Source organism: Oncorhynchus mykiss, chromosome 21 (assembly GCF_013265735.2).
Source record: "Oncorhynchus mykiss isolate Arlee chromosome 21, USDA_OmykA_1.1, whole genome shotgun sequence".
Classification (NCBI taxonomy): Eukaryota; Metazoa; Chordata; class Actinopteri; order Salmoniformes; family Salmonidae; genus Oncorhynchus; species Oncorhynchus mykiss.
In genome coordinates, this window is record NC_048585.1 from 22,549,235 (window position 1) to 22,565,626 (window position 16,392).

General features: G+C 40.8%; 1 protein-coding gene across 1 annotated transcript; it reads right to left on the minus strand.

The window, feature by feature from the left end:
• Positions 1 to 748: 748 nt before the first annotated feature.
• LOC110500009 (putative ferric-chelate reductase 1) lies at positions 749 to 15,795 on the minus strand. The gene is made up of 15 exons (XM_021577108.2): positions 15,460 to 15,795; positions 15,130 to 15,263; positions 6,360 to 6,457; positions 6,034 to 6,175; positions 4,616 to 4,810; positions 4,215 to 4,316; positions 3,886 to 4,030; positions 3,446 to 3,553; positions 3,178 to 3,293; positions 2,750 to 2,836; positions 2,471 to 2,562; positions 2,296 to 2,354; positions 2,014 to 2,151; positions 1,722 to 1,747; positions 749 to 1,589 (listed from the first exon to the last, which is right to left on the minus strand). Exons 1-15 carry the CDS (start codon positions 15,650 to 15,652, stop codon positions 1,500 to 1,502), a joined length of 1,725 nt encoding a protein of 574 aa, XP_021432783.2. The 5' UTR covers positions 15,653 to 15,795; the 3' UTR covers positions 749 to 1,499.
• Positions 15,796 to 16,392: the final 597 nt, after the last annotated feature.

Sequence of the window (16,392 nt, forward strand, 5' to 3'; positions counted from 1 at the left end):
CACCCGTTCACCTACTCTGTCTCACAAAGACATGGCAGTTGGAACCAAAAATCTCAAATTTGGACTCATCAGACTAAAGGGAAGATTTCCACCAGTCTAATGTCCATTGCTCATGTTTCTTGGCCCAAGCAAGTCTCTCCATATTATTGGTGTCCTTTAGTAGTGGTTTCTTTGCAGTAAATCGACCATGAAGGCCTGATTCACGCAGTCTCCTCTGAACAGTTGATGTTGAGATGTGTCTGTTACTTGAATTCTGTAAAGCATTTATTTGGGCTGCAATCTGAGGTGCAGTTAAATCTAATGAACTTATCCTCTGCAGCAGAGGTAACTCTGAGTCTTCCTTTCCTGTGGCGGTGAAATTTTACAAATTGACTGACCATGTCTTAAAGTAATGATGGACTGTCTTTTCTTTTTCCTTATTTGAGCTGTTCTTGCCATAATATGGACTTGTTTTTTTACCAAAGAGGGCTGTATACCACCACTACCTTGTCATAACACAACTGATTGGCTCAAACGCATTAAGAAGGAAAGAAATTCCACAAATTAACAAGGCACACCTGTTAATTGAAATGCATTCCAGGTGACTACCTCATGAAGCTGGTTGAGAAAATGCCAAGAGTATGCAAAGCTGTCATCAAGGCAAAGGGTGGCTACTTTGAATAAAACATATTTTTATTTGTTTTTATACTGTTGGTTACTGCATAATTCAATATGTGTTGTTTCATAGTTTTGATGTCTTCACTATCATTCTACAAGGTACAAAATAGTAAAAATAAAGAAAAACCCTTGAATGAGTAGGTGTGTCCAAACTTTTGACTGGTTCTGTATATCACAAAAGTCATCATCAACTCAGGTTGGAGGACCTTCCTCATTCAGAATCTCCTTTGGTGAGAAGGATTTCTCCATCGTTTGTAACTTTTTTCTGTAGGTTCTTTTTGGTAAGGTTACTATATTGAATTTGCTCTGGGAAAAAAAAATAATAATAAACTCGGTCTTTCCTGAATAAATTCCTCAATCTCCTTTTGTTTTGTGTGTAGATTATTCAGGGATTCTGTAGTACATTCAACACCATTGATGTGTAATGTTAGATGTTCTATTTCTGTTGAAATTCTTTTCTCTGTTGACCGATACTGTTTTAGGGATGACAATTGAATTGAATGGCTTCTAAAGGTACAATAATTGGGTCCACTGAACCAGTATTGTGCAAGAAAAAGTCTGTTAAGAATTCCTTACTTTGTGTTAAGAAAGTAGTGTCAGTCAATAAACCCTGGTTAAATTTCCAATATGCCCGTCCTCGTGGAAAGTCTGTCATACTTATATGGAGGGATACTGTATAAATTGACAATCTGATCACATTTGATCCTCAATCAATGGACAGTTACTTTAAAACATTTAAAACAAACAAATATAAAACAACTTAAAATATATTGTACAGCGAGCTATTTTATAGATATACTGTATCACAACGTTCCGATCTCAGTCCATTGCTCAGCAGATCTTCATGACGAGCCAATTCCAACAAGTAGTGCCACCAAAAAGGCTATATTTCCAAGGAAAAACAAGACCAGCAGTAACAACTCCATTCTTGTCTGGGGGAGAAATGAAAAGTCAAGTACAGCCGTGGCAGACAAAATAGTTGGTAAGAATGAGTCACTTTTCTAATTCACTGACACAATAGGTACATTTAAATGTGTGGGATTAAATGGTGGGAATCAGCGTACCGATTCAGAAGCACTCTCTGCATGATCTAGAAGAACAACCAAAGTTATATTGAAGTATTTGAAAAGAAAATAGAAACCTGCACACTTCTCTTGCTTGTATCACTTTGTTTATTCAAGAGTACGTGTCGGCCTCTTGTCCTCCGTCAGAGCTTTTGAGGTGCGCCAAGAGGCCGACAAAAGTCATATATGGCAGATCCACAATATGAGGTTATTCAATATTATAGGGGGGCTATATATCATCAACCTGCATTTAACAAAATAAAGATCAATATCATTATGTATTTGATCTCACCATTGAGCTTCCAGCGCATGTGGAGTTCTAGCAGGATGTACAGCGTTGCCTCCCATCCAACAAACCCACCCATCACCTTCAGAAGCCAACTATCCTCAGAGGTGCTAAAATACGACAGCCCAGTGAAGATGGCTGCCACTGGAAGATAATGTCAACACAATTACTAACATGGTAGTATTGCAACAGCAAACATGTTTGACAGATATTGGCTGAGAAGATACGGTACTTTGTACTAGGCTAATAAAATCCAACAAAAACAATGTCATGATCACAGTTCCTTACCAGCTAAACCTTTTATTGCCACTGCATTCAAAGCATGCGACCAATTGAAGAGGAATCGCCTGTGAAAAAACAATAACACAAAAATAATACATTACCTTGAGAAAACAAGCCACTTTTGGATTTACATACACATGAGCAAACTGACATACACTAGGTATGAGTCTGTATCCCTTACCAGTGATGATGAGGTCCACATCGGAACATGGCAGCGATAGGCTGGAAGAAGGCCAGGATCATAACGATGCAGCCCAACACAGGATGGGCTCCCTATAAACACAGATGGGCTCCCTATAAACACACTGGGCTCATAAACTGTATCTCATAACTATTTCAATTATCGGAGCCTTCCATAATAGAGTAGGTTTCATAAAACTGTAGACGGCACAGCATTTGTCAGATAGGTCTGTTTGTTTTAAATAACAATCGGCGCGCAGTAAAGGTTTATGATACATACCCCACTCCAGCCTCCAACTTCTGAGAAGGCCAAAATGAAGGCGATGATGGTGGCAGCAACAGTGAGTGTCATAAGAGACACGTGCGCCTGAGGAACATGCAAGTCAAGAGTACAGATTATATGACATTATTATTTGGAACTAAAAACATTACTAATGTTGCAAGTCAGCATATTGTTGGACAGTGTATACCATGTGTATCCGAACATATGACTAATAAAGCTTGAAACTTGAAACGTGACGGACGTCAGTCTGCTTGCTTAATTAACAGTATAGCTTCCTCGCCTGCTTGACACACTCTCCCAGTCACGCTATATGTGGAAAAGGCACCAATTCGATAGCAGTGAAAACATTTCAAGTACAATCTAACTTACGGTACAATCTAATTTTGTTACACTTACACATTAGGGACAGTATTATAGAAACTCACCAGAAACCAAACATCTTTCCCAAAATAATGTTTCCCCTTGGCCACACCTTTCAGATACCTGGCTATGATCATTCCCAAACTACCCGTGGTCATCCACGCTATCAACATCAGGGAACCTGAAGCACAACAGGATAATAAATCAATTATCCATAATCAATACACACATCGTTAAGCTTGTATATGTAGTTATAATCAGTGTATTACCGTATAACAATTTGTTTGAGGTTATGCATGCAAACTCTCCTCACTAAGGAAACGGCAACCTTACCATGTGCTTTAATAATAGGTGGCTCTTTTTCACTTGTAACAACTTGAGGACTTGAAATGTCCACTTTAGTGTCACTGATGAAGGTGCCAGTATGAACGCCGATTGTCCCTGTCAAAGTCAACCGAAAAGTGAAATGGAAGAGAAATAGAATGAAATGATATTATGAAACATATGACTGCTTGACTAAAGCGGACCGCTTTCTTCATCGGTACCAGGCCCACAATATTTGAATCCTTATTAGATAACAGGGCCCGTATTGATAAAATATCTCAGAGTAGGAGTGCTGATTTAAGATCCCGTCTTCCATGTCCATGTAATGTCACTCATTATTATCTAAAGATGTCATAGCACTATGTAAATAAAATGACAGAGGGATACAACCACTTCCTCTGTACCAGTACTGGTGCTACAAGGTTGTAAACTTTTGGCTCATACTGTACCACTACTGGAGGGTCCGTGAACGATCATGAGATAGTAGAGGGAACTGGACCCTCCGGATCGCTGAGTTGAAATGGGGTTCCTAGTCGTGAAGGAACAGCTAATGATACTATTATTCACTGAGGATGTAACATCAGAAACATTTCCCTAGAAAAGGACAAACAAGAGACATTTGAGTCATTCCTTTTGATTGTTTTGCGAGTCATTATAGCATCAGGGTTGGGGGTACATTCCATTTCAAATCAGTCAAAATCAGAACTTTAATTCCAGTCCATATTCCAATTTCTATCATCCTCTTTGCATTTCATATGTCATAATAGCAAGCAAGTACCAGAGGAAGTATGTCCGGTCTCTTCCTTCCTGTTGAAAAGGCGTGTTGCAATTGGATGAGCCCGCCACTGTCCCGTCCACAAATATAAATGTCATCATTTCCCTTATGTGATGTAAAGGAAAACAGATTATGAGAGGAACACAATCAACCCTGCCACAGGCTACTTGAAGGTGCAGGGTACAATAAACAAAAGTTCATAAAATAAAAATAGCACACTGTTGAATGCTCCTGCAGTTTTAGGCTGCCTTTCAACTGCCCTCATACAATCCCTCTTCGTTGTAAAAATAAACTTGTTCACCGTTTTCATTGAAGGGAAAGTATCTGGACGAGTGCCTCGAAATTTAAATAAGCATATTGAATTGCAGGATGTGCGTGCACTACTTCTGAAAAAGCTACATTACCATCCTCTGGTCATCTGAGAAGCCGATGGCGATGTAGCCATCTGAAGGGCCGGTCATCTCCAACTGGACGGCTGTATCACCGGGAGAAGTCATAGCAGACAGGAAGTAACAGTCTGGACTGACCCCAGGGTCACAGTTCAGAGGTTGGCTGAAACAGACCTTAGTGCTGCCACATCCAGTGCTGGAGTTGGACAACTATTACAAACATATTCAACGTTATTGTAAAGCACTTTGGGACAACTGATGTAAAAAGAAATGTTATTGTTTGTTTGAAAATGTAATATGACAATATTGTCTGAGAGTGAGGGGCAGGTAGCCTAGCGGTTAGAGCGTTGGGCCAGTAACTGAAAGGTTGCTAGTTCGAATCCCTGACCCGACAAGGTGAAAAATCTGTTGATCTGCCTTTGAGCAAGGCACTTAACCCTAATTGCTCCAGGGTCGCCGTCAATGACCCCACTCTCAGGGGGAGTCGGGAAAATGCAAAAACCACATTTCCATTTCTCACCTTACGCTCGTACAGGTTACCCACTTCTACATGCAATGAAACAGGACAAATACAAATATCCCTCTTTGATAGACTATCAATTACACTTGTGATACATTAAGACAAGTTTATGTTTTAGATAAAAACATATCTGTACTATTATCTACTACCATAAGTACTAAGGATTTCAATGGAAATACTGAGTACATTTACATGCACACTAATAATTCGATATTAAACTGATTATGGCAGTAGGCCGAGTATGGCATTAGTCATGTAAACAACTTACTCTGCTTATCTTAATTGGCATAAATTCATCATCTAAGTAAGCATACGCCGATTAAAACATCTGGTTTCTGAGCAACCTTTAGAATTATTAGGACATGTACACTCTTAGAAAAAAGGGTTCTAAAAGGGTTCTGCAGCTGTCCCCATAGAAGGGGACTTTAAGGTTCCAGGGTAGAACTCTTTTGCGTTCTATGTAGAACCCTCTGTGAAAAGGGTTCTACATGGAACCCAAAATGATTCTACATGGAACCAAAAGGGGTTCTTCAAAGGGTTCTCCTGTGGGGACAGCCGAATAACCCTTAAGGGTAAACACTTTAATCGTAGTTCCAGCGGTGTATTTGATCTGCGCATGTGATAAAACCAGCAGTGCAAGCCTCCCTCCTTTGCACGAGTGAAGGGAGTTAAAAATGTCAGAAGTCAGAATCAAATTAGGCTTCCCAAAAATAACATGGTAGCATGTATATTTTGATTGGCAATTTTCTGCATTTATCAATGTCCCATCAGTAGCCTGATTTCGTGTCCATATAAACAGGATTATTAGGGAATTCATTCTTCTTGCAAAGCATGCAAATGTTTTAATCAAATTATTATATTAATCTGAATATTCACAATAATTGTATTATTGTGTGCATGTAATCTTACTCACTTTTGAGGATGAGGCGAAGGACGAGATAGAGGTGATGGATATGGATGTGCTGTTAGCTGGGGGTGCAGCAGAGATGTTGTATGTGACTGGAGAACTTCTCACTCCAACCCAGAAGGTGGAGTAATCTTTTGCAAAGGATGCACTGTAAAAATGGCATGGCAGAACATATAGTAATGCAATGTAATAACATTAAGGGATGGATTTTCCATTGAAAGTGCGTTTTAGCCAAGAACGAGGCTTAATCTGTGTACCGGAAACCGGGCCCCAGGGTATAAGATGTGAACATTCTGCTTCACGAGCTAGGGGATATTGGATGGGTGAATCACCTGAATTGGATGGAGGTGAGGTTGCCTGATATGGGGGCCCTCCATATTCCCAGGATGGAGGATTTAGGTGAATCTGATGTGTGAGAAACTGCAGAATTCTGAGAAAAGGAGAAAAAAAAAAGGATCGATGAAGATTTCGTTTTATTCAGATGCAACAGGGTGATTCCATGCCAGGGAGACTCAAATATATATTTTGGGTTTCTTAGATTGTTCTGGCTATTCTCACATATAAATTTAATTTGGAGGAGGGATGTTTGTTATACTTTTTACATTTGTATTAACGGTTGGGGTTTTTTGGGGAGGGAGGAGCATCATGATGAAAGTGGCCATTTTTAGGCCCTTTTAGACCTACAGTGCATTGGGAAAGTATTCAGACCCCTTGACATTTTCCAAATAATGTTATTTTACAGCCTTAATCTAAAACGTATTAAATTAAATGTTTTCCTTGTCAATCTACACACAATACCCCATAATGACAAAGTGAAAACAGGTTTTTAGAAATACCTTATTTACATAAGTATACAGAGCTTTTTCCATGGAGCCTCTAAATTGAGCTAAGGTGCATCCTGTTTCCATTGATAATCCTTGAGATGTTTCTACAACTTGATTGGAGTCCACCTGTGGTAAATTCAATTAATTGGACATGATTTGGAAAGGCACACACCTGGCTATATAAGGTCCAACAATTGACATTGCATGTCAGATCAAAAACCAAGCCATTAAGTCTAAGGAATTGTCCGTAGCGCTCCAAGACAGGATTGTGTCGAGGGAAGGGTACCAAAACATTTCTGCAGAATTGAAGGTCCCCAAGAACAGTGGCCTCCATCATTATTAAATGGAAGACGTTTGGAACAACCAAGAGTCTTCCTAGAGCTGGTCGCCTGGCCAAACTGAGCAATCGGGGGAGAAGGTCCTTGGTCAGGGAGATAACCAAGAACCCGATGGTCAGTCTGACAGAGCTCCAGAATTCCTCTGTGGAGATGGTTGTCCTTCTGGAAGGTTATCCCATCTCTGAGTGGCCAGACGGAAGACACTCCTCGGTAAAAGGCACATGACAGCCTGCTTGGAGTTTGCCAAAAGGCACCTAAAGGACTCTCAGACAATGAGAAACAAGAATCTCTGGTCTGATGAAAGCAAGATTGAACTATTTGGCCTGAATGCAAAGCGTCATGTCTGGAGGAAACCTGGCACCATCGCTACGGTGAAGCATGGTGGTGGCAGCATCATTATTTCAGTTTTTTTTATAACTATTTTTGCTTTGTCATTATGGGGTATTGTGTGTAGATTGAGGAGGACAATTTAATCATTTTTAGAATAAGGCTGTCAAGTAACAAAATGTCAAGGGGTCTGAATACTTTCCGAATGCACTGTATACATGCCTCCTGTGAGATCCTATGTTCCGTGAACCGTACATGTTACAGACAACATCTGTGTCATTATACTCCTGATGGTGTGCTCCAAAATGTGGAGTTTGTCTCGATTCTGATATTCAAAAATGTACTTTAATTTATGCAACATTCAAAATATGAATATCTCAAAAGACATGTTTTCAAAGAAAGCAAAGCGCGCTCCCACTTTCCAAGGGGCAACCACAGAGCAGGCGCAACTCCCGACTTCTCAGTCTACTTGCCCCAGGAAATAGGGGAGCCCTTAAGGTGCCTGCTACAATCAGGCTTCTGCGTTTTACCTGGTTACATTCAGGAAGAAGAAAAAATATCGCCCCACCACTCTGGGACCTGTGGTGCCACCTTTGATTTATGATACATTTTATGAGTACCACCAACACAGTGAATGGAAATGGATTCAAAGGGAACTCCCTCTGCTGGTGATTTGCCGAATGTGCAATCATAAAGGTCGCCGGAACTGTTCCCACCTGAGATTCAGGCAGTATACATACAGTACCAGTCAAAGGTTTGGACACACCTACTTATTCAAGGGTTTTTCTGTATTCTTACTATTTTCTACATTGTAGAATAACAGCGAAGACATCAAAACTATGAAATAACACATATGGAATCATGTCGCAACCAAAGAAGTGTTAAACAAATCAAAATATGTTTTATATTTGAGATTATTCAAAGTAGCCACCCTTTGCCTTGATGACCGCTTTGCACACTCTTGGAACTCTTTCTGGAATGCATTAACAGGTGTGCCTTTTTAAAAGTTGTTTAAAGTTTCCTTCTTAATGCATTTGAGCCAATCAGCTTTGTTGTGACAAGTTAGGGGTGGTATACAGAAGATAGCCCTATTTGAATAAATACTTACCTAGTTAAATAAAGGTGAAATAAAATTTGTAAAATGAAACAGCCTGAAGACCCGATGTTGTATTGCATAGAATTCTAATCTGGGCAGATATGTGCATTTGGTTGAGCAAAGTTTCCTCTCACGACCTCTACCAACCAGAATGATGAATAAAATGATACTTTACCGGTTGTCCGTGAAGTTGGTCCTTTAGCAGGTAAGAATGTGACATCAAATATCCACAGAGTAGTGTTATCAACCTGACCTTCAGTATGCTGGTCTGTATTTAATTTTTATTTACATTTTTTATTTCCAATACTGATGCAATTCACATGTGACAAACACTTGCACAATATGGCCGAGCCTAGCCGAACTTCCGAGGAAACGTTCCCTTTGTCGACTACATTCAGCTATTGTTAACATATTGTGCATCACGCGCAATGCGTCAACAGATTGAAAATACAAGCGACAGAACCTACCTGCGCTGCAAACATTTGCGTAAGTTAAAGGTTTTCCGACCTGCGTGAGCTGCCGATGGAATAATCAGATACAACCAGAGAAGGTCCGTGGGAGCAGCCGACTGAAGGAGCGGCTGGAGAACTGGTGGAGAGCCCAGAACCAAATCCAACCATGGTAACCTGGAGGGGCAGGACAAAGACCTCAAGCAGGAGATCCAGGGTCTCTGACAATCTATCCTCACATCCCCCAAGCGGAGCTTGCCAGCCAGAGCCCATGAATGGGTCTGCCAACAGCAAGTCAACTGAGGGTCGACGTAGCATGTACTTCAACTCCACAGCAGGGTTTTGAAGTAGCAATGATGTTAACCTCAACCCCAGCACCAGGAGACCAGTCCAGCAGCACCAATGTCAACCCTCCAGCATTCCTGAGGAAGGAGCCGAAAATGCCTTCTTACCAGCAGAGGGTGGACATTGAAAATGACCTGCTGAGGTTTTTAACGAATGGCCAAGGCTTGGCGGTGGCAAGAGGAAGAGTGGGCCTGCCATCTAAATCCATTGCTCAAGGGAAAGGCCATAGAGGCTTACACAGCAACTGATGAGGGGTTGTCCAAAGTCTACAAGGACCTGAAGGAAGCACTGCTGGTGAAGTTGGACATCTCCCCAGAGACCTACCTTCAACGCTTCAGAGCTGGATCAACACCATCGAGAGAGTCACAGACGAAGACTTCCCACCGCCTCAGGGACTTCTACTGCCGATGGGTTCGACCGGAGAAGACACAGGACAAGATCGATGAGGTCGTCATCCTCGAGCAACTTCTACAAGTTCTTCTACACAACACTCGGATCCGAGAGCACGAGCCCAAGGATGGGCTTATAGCGGCCAAGTGGGCACTGCAGTACCTCAACATACGAAAAGGGGGCCCATCACGACCTGCAGCATCCACTCCAAGAAGCTTCAGAGGCATAAGGGACACCAGGAACACCAAAGACGGTGGAGGTAACTCTGGGGGGGGGTTGTGTCTGGGAGGAGTAAGTAAGGGATCGTGCAGTTTGTTCAGATGGGAGGGACCTGTTTTTATTGTCAGCAGCAAGGGCACAAAGCTTCAATGTGTCCACCACGTAAATCCAAGCTCTCAGGTTACGGTTAAGTGCCCAGAGAGGGAGATGGTGTTCAGGATAGGCAGAGTGGGGGAGAGTCAGTCTTGCTACCTGTGGAAGCAAATGGTCAAAGTCTCACTGAAGTGCTTGACACTAGTAGTTCCCTGTCTCTGATGCAGACCTTTGGAAAATATACATTCTAAAAACTCCAATCAATTTAATATAACCTACACAATCACAATAAATCCATAATTTATTTAAGGCAGGTCTAAAGAGACATGATATGAAGAACATGTAGTCTATTTCTGTCACACCCTGGCCTTAGTTATCTTTGTTTTCTTTATTATTTTGGTTAGGTCAGGGTGTGACAAGGGGGATTTATGTGTTTTGTCTGGTCTAGGGGTTTTTGTATGTTTATGGGGCTGTTTTCTTTCTAGGTAGTTTGTAGGTCTATGGTTGCCTAGATTGGTTCTCAATTAGTGGCAGCTGTCTATCGTTGTCTCTGATTGGGAACCATATTTAGGCAGCCATATTCTGTGTGTACTTTGTGGGTGTTTGTTTTCTGTCTTTGTGTCATTGCACCAGATAGGACTGTTTCGGTTTCACATTTGTTATTTTGTAGTGTTCTCATGTATGGTCTTTATTAAACATGTTGAACTCTAACCACGCTGCATTTTGGTCCTCCTCTCCTTCAGCGGAAGAAAGCCGTTACAATTTCAGAAGAACCAAATAGCATATTCTGAGTGGTCCATATGTTAGGCCCTGATCTGGCAATGTCATATGGCTGTGGGCTACAATAGCTAATTTAATCATTCCTGTGGCATTATTTTAAAATATGTTATAGTAAGAAGAACACAATTCAACATAGCTGAATAAATAGAAATTATATTTCTGAGGGAGTGGATACATGTGGCTATTTTATGTTGAAAGGTTAACAAAGTGATCATTAGAAACAGGTCCTCCTATATGCTTAATTTAGAGTTAATTATGCAACTTTAGTTGTGATACAAACCTTAGGCTATACAGTGCCTTCAGAAAGTATTCACACCCCTTGACTTTTTCCACATTTTGTTGTGTTGTAACAACACTTTGTAAAGTGGGATTAAAATTGATTTGTCATTTTTTTTGTCAACGATCTACACAAAATGCTCTAATGTCAAAGTGGAAGAAAAAGCCTAACATTGTAAAAGATTCATGAAAAATAAAACACAAAAATATCATGATTAGATAGGTATTCAACCCCCTGAGTCAATACATGTTAGAATCACCTTTGGCAGCGTTTACAGCTATGAGTCTTTCTTGCTAAGTCTATAAGAGCTTTCCACACCTAGATTGTGCAACATTTACCCATTATTATTTTCAAAACTCTTCATGTTTTGTCATATTGGTTGCTGATCATTGCTAGACAACCATTTTCAGGTCTTGCCATAGATTTTTCAAGCAGATTTAAAAGGACTGGACCCTTTTTTTTTAAATGTTTGCCCAAAATGACATACCCAAATCTAACTGCCTATAGCTCAGGACCTGAAGCAAGGATATGCATATTCTTGATACCATTTGAAAGGAAACACTTTGAAGTTTGTGGGAAATATTCTTGTTACTTACAACCTCATGCTAATCACATTAGCCTACGTTAGCTCAACTGTCCCGAGCCCGGGGGGGGGGGCACCGATCCTGTAGAAGTTAAGTCAAAACTAACTCGACCACTCCGGAACATTCACTGTCATCTTGGTAAGCAACTCCAGTGTCATTTTAGCCTTTTGTTTTAGGTTCTTGTCCTGCTGAAAGGTGAATTCATCTCCCAGTGAGGGAAAGCAGACTGAACCAGGTTTTCTTCTAGGATTTTGCCAGTGCTTAGCTCCTTTTCCATTTATTTTTATCGTGAAAAACTGCCCAGTCCTTAACGATTACAAGCATACCCATAACATGATGCAGCCAGCACTATGCTTGAAAATATGTAGCGTGGTACTCAGTAATGTGTTGTATTTGCCCCAAATTTGTATTCAGGACAAAAAGTGAATTGCAAACAGTATGCATGTTTTGGAATATTTCTTATCCTGTACATGCTTCCATCTTTTCACTGTGTCAATTAGATTAGCATTGTGGATTAACTACAATGTTGTTGATCCATCCTCAGTTCTCCTATCACAGCCATTAAAGTCTCCTGCGCAATGAGATCATCTTGTTTCGTCTCGTTTTAGTCAACTGAAATGAAAAGTAATTGTTGCTTAAGTATAGTTTTTTTCTGGGTCTATTTAGTCAGCTATAGTCTTGTCAGTTGCCACTGACAAATAGGTGTTTGACATATTTTAGTCACTATTTTTGATCTGCACTGATTATGCCAAACCCAAACCCCTAATCCTAAAACTATACCTAATCATAACTCCTAACCCCAACCCTAATTGTAACCCTAAACCTAATCCCTAAGCCTAAAATAGGGTTTTTCCTCATGGGGACCGGCAAAATATCCCCGAATTTTCCTTGTTTTACCTTGCCCACAAGGATAGTTAAACAAACACACACAACCTTACATAAATATAGCCTTTTTCTCAGCCACTTTAACCTTGATTGTATGCTTTTAACTACCTCATCTACAGTTGAAGTCGGAAATTTACATACACTTAGGTTGGAGTCATTAAAACTTGTTTTTCAATCACTCCACAAATTTCTTGTTAACAAACTATAGTTTTGGCAAGTTGGTTAGGACATCTACTTTGTGCATGACACAAGTCATTTCTCCAACAATTGTTTACAGACAGATAATTTCACTTATAACTCACTGTGTCACAATTCCAGTGGTTTAAAAGTTTACATACACTAAGTTGACTGTGCCTTTAAACAGCTTGGAAAATTCCAGAAAAGGATGTCATGGCTTTAGAAGCTTCTGATAGGCTAATTGACATCATTTGAGTCAATTGGAGGTGTACCTGTGGATGTATTTCAAGGCCTACCTTCAAACCTCTTTTTGACATCATTGGAAAATCAAAAGAAATCAGCCAAGACCTCAGAAAAAAAATTGTAAACCTCCACAAGTCTGATTCATCCTTGATTCATCCATGATTCATCCTTTCCAAACGCCTGAAGGTACCACGTTCATCTGTACAAACAATAGTACGCAAGTATAAACACCATGGGACCACGCAGCCATCATACCGCTCAGGAAGGAGGCGGGTTTTGTCTCCTAGAGACATACTTTGGGGCGAAAATTGCAAATAAATCCCAGAACAACAGCAAAGGACCTTGTGAAGATGCTGGAGGAAACAGGTACAAAAGTATCTATATCCACAGTAAAACGAGTCCTATATTGACATAACCTGAAAAGCTGCTCAGCAAGGAAGAAGCCACTGCTCCAAAACCGCCATAAAGAAACCAAACTATGGTTTGCAACTGCACATAGGGACAAAGATTGTACTTTTTGGAGAAATGTCCTCTGGTCTGATGAAACAAAAATAGAAGTGTTTGGCCATAATGACCATCGTTATGTTTGGAGGAAAAGGGGGAGGCTTGCAAGCCGAAGAACACCATCCCAACCGTGAAGCAAGGGGGTGGCAGTATCATGTTGTGGGGGTGCTTTGCTGCAGGAGGGGCTGGTGCACTTAAAGCTTGGTCGCAAATGGGTTTTCCAAATGGACAATGACCCCAAGCATACTTCCAAAGTTGTAGCAAAATGGCTCCAAGACAACAAAGTCAAGGTATTGCAGTGGCCATCACAAAACCCTGACCTCAATCCCATAGAAAATGTGTGGGCAGAACTTAAAAAGCGTGTGCGAGCAAGGAGGCCTACAAACCTGACTCAGTTACACCAGCTCTGTCAGGAGGAATGGGCCAAAATTCACCCAACTTATTGTGGGAAGCTTGTGGAAGGCTACCCGAAACTTTGACCCAAGTTAAACAATTTAAAGGCAATGCTACCAAATACTAATTGAGTGTATGTAAACTCTTACCCGTTGGGAATGTGATGGAAGTAATACAAACTGAAATAAACCATTCTCTCTACTATTATTCTGACATTTCACATTCTTAAAATAAAGTGGTGATCCTATCCTAATTTTTAGTAGGATTAAAATGTCAGGAATTGTGAAAAACTGAGTTTAAATGTATGTAAGGTGTATGTAAACTTCCGACTTCAACTGTATCTCCAGTATCCCTGCAGTCATATCAGTACATGTACATTCTTGTGTTCTTTCTCTACTGGCATTTATTTGTATTTTTTACTTTTATATTGATACTGCTAAAAAAAAAATTATACTGCATTGTTAAAGGTTTTCAGTGTAGACTTACAGCCTCTACTCTACACGACAGGTTACAGGAGGACCCATGCAGAAACACGGAATAACTGATCTGTTTTTGTAAATCAAGAATGCTGTTTTCTTCTGTCTCATGAATACATTTATAAGATCTAAACAACCATTACTGTTTCAATGTTATATGCAGAGGTGCAACTTTCCCATTCTGAAATTGCATTTTTTTAACCATTATTTAACTAGTCAAGTCAGTTAAGAACAAATTCTTATTTACAATGACGGCCTACCCCGGCAAAACCCAGACAACGCTAGGCCAATTGTGCGCCACCCTATGGGACTCCATCACGGCCGGGTGTGATATAGCCTGGATTCGAACCAGGGTGTCTGTAGTGACGCCTCAAGCATTGAGATGCAGTGCTGCGCCACTCGGGATCCCTATCATTGGAATGTGATACAAAACGTGGCAATGGTGTGCTTTAGGACCATGCGGATACCTCCGAGCGGTCGGGTAGGCAGTTTGGAGTGTTAATCCGAGTGGATAAAAATAATAATACCAAAAAAAAGTTATGCCCCCCCCACTACTAAAACCAAAGTTGCGCCCCTGGTTATATGTAATACTGTAGCTCTCATAACATAACAGAAAAGCAGGCAATAGGTCAGGTGGTAATAGATAGGTGGGAATAAACAGAATTAAATGGAATTATACAGTCTCTATGGGAATAGACTCACAGATAGTCCGTTGCAGGTGAGTAGCTGGGCCTCTCCACTTGTTACAGTGAAGGATCCCAGAGGACTGCTTCCTCCAACCTCTCTGGCTTGTAACATAAACCCAATAAATGGAGTGGAAGCTGCCAGGAGCCTGACTGTAAACAAAGGTGTTTAGTTGATTTAAACACCACCATAGAAAATGGAGACCGTTATTAATTCCATATCTACTTTTCAACATATCTACCCATAACAGCCAAACCATAGATTAATACAACCAAAAGGCCTAGTGGTGAGGGTTCAATATCTCTGCATGAACCCTCCAGTAATAGAGAAAACTACATGATGTCTCACCGATGATTTCATCGCCCTCCTTGAAGCTGAACCGGTCAGTGGTGACAGAGAATGGAGCGGGGCTTTGCTGTGCGCCTTTTTTGTGTTGCGGTGTCATATTGTCACACGCCCCAGTCACCTTTCCGGAGCTGTAGCACCGCACCGCAAGCAGACAACACACCAATAACACAATGATAAATATGTATCGTTCCATTTAGATTAAATTATTAAAACGAAAACTGTAAAAATTGCCTACTGATGGAGACCATAACCCACCGATGCCGGCAAATAGTGATGTTTGGGTGAGGGGCAGAATTTGTATTATAGTGCCTTGTGGGTGGAGAGTAGACTTGTCGCGACAGGTTATGCTGCGTTCATAACCAAGTGGGATGGTGGAAAGGACCAATTGTGACGTCGTAAGTACAAGTTGGTTGCATTCACTCCTTGACAGAATCCTGATTGGCTAATGGCCAAGTTCGCCAACAAGCTCCATCAACCATAAACTAAAGTACAGCTATTATGCTTGTAAACAAATGATAGTGTTCAAAAAACACATTAATAGATTCTTTTTAAGAAATAGTATTTTGTTGTTGCATTTAACTGCCGAAAATGCTGTTATCGAGGTCACTTCCTTGACTTCAGAGGTCAGCATGTGGGAGAAGTCGGAGCTCAGGTATGATAGACGAGTTTTCCTTTAGTAATTACCAGTTGGAAGGCCATTCAGGTGGATTTTTCAGAGTCGTATATGGTAAATACCACCTTCCCACTGGGTTATGAATGCAGGGTATAACAGGTTGCTTCCATAGAGATGTACATGTTTTGTTATGTTATTGTTTGTTATTATGTTCCGGCCCCCTGACCATCCACTCAAGAAAAAAAATGGCCCGTGGCTGAATCTAGTTCCATCCAGTTGACTACTTTAAAATGGTGAAAGTCCTCAATGGTGCTGCCCAT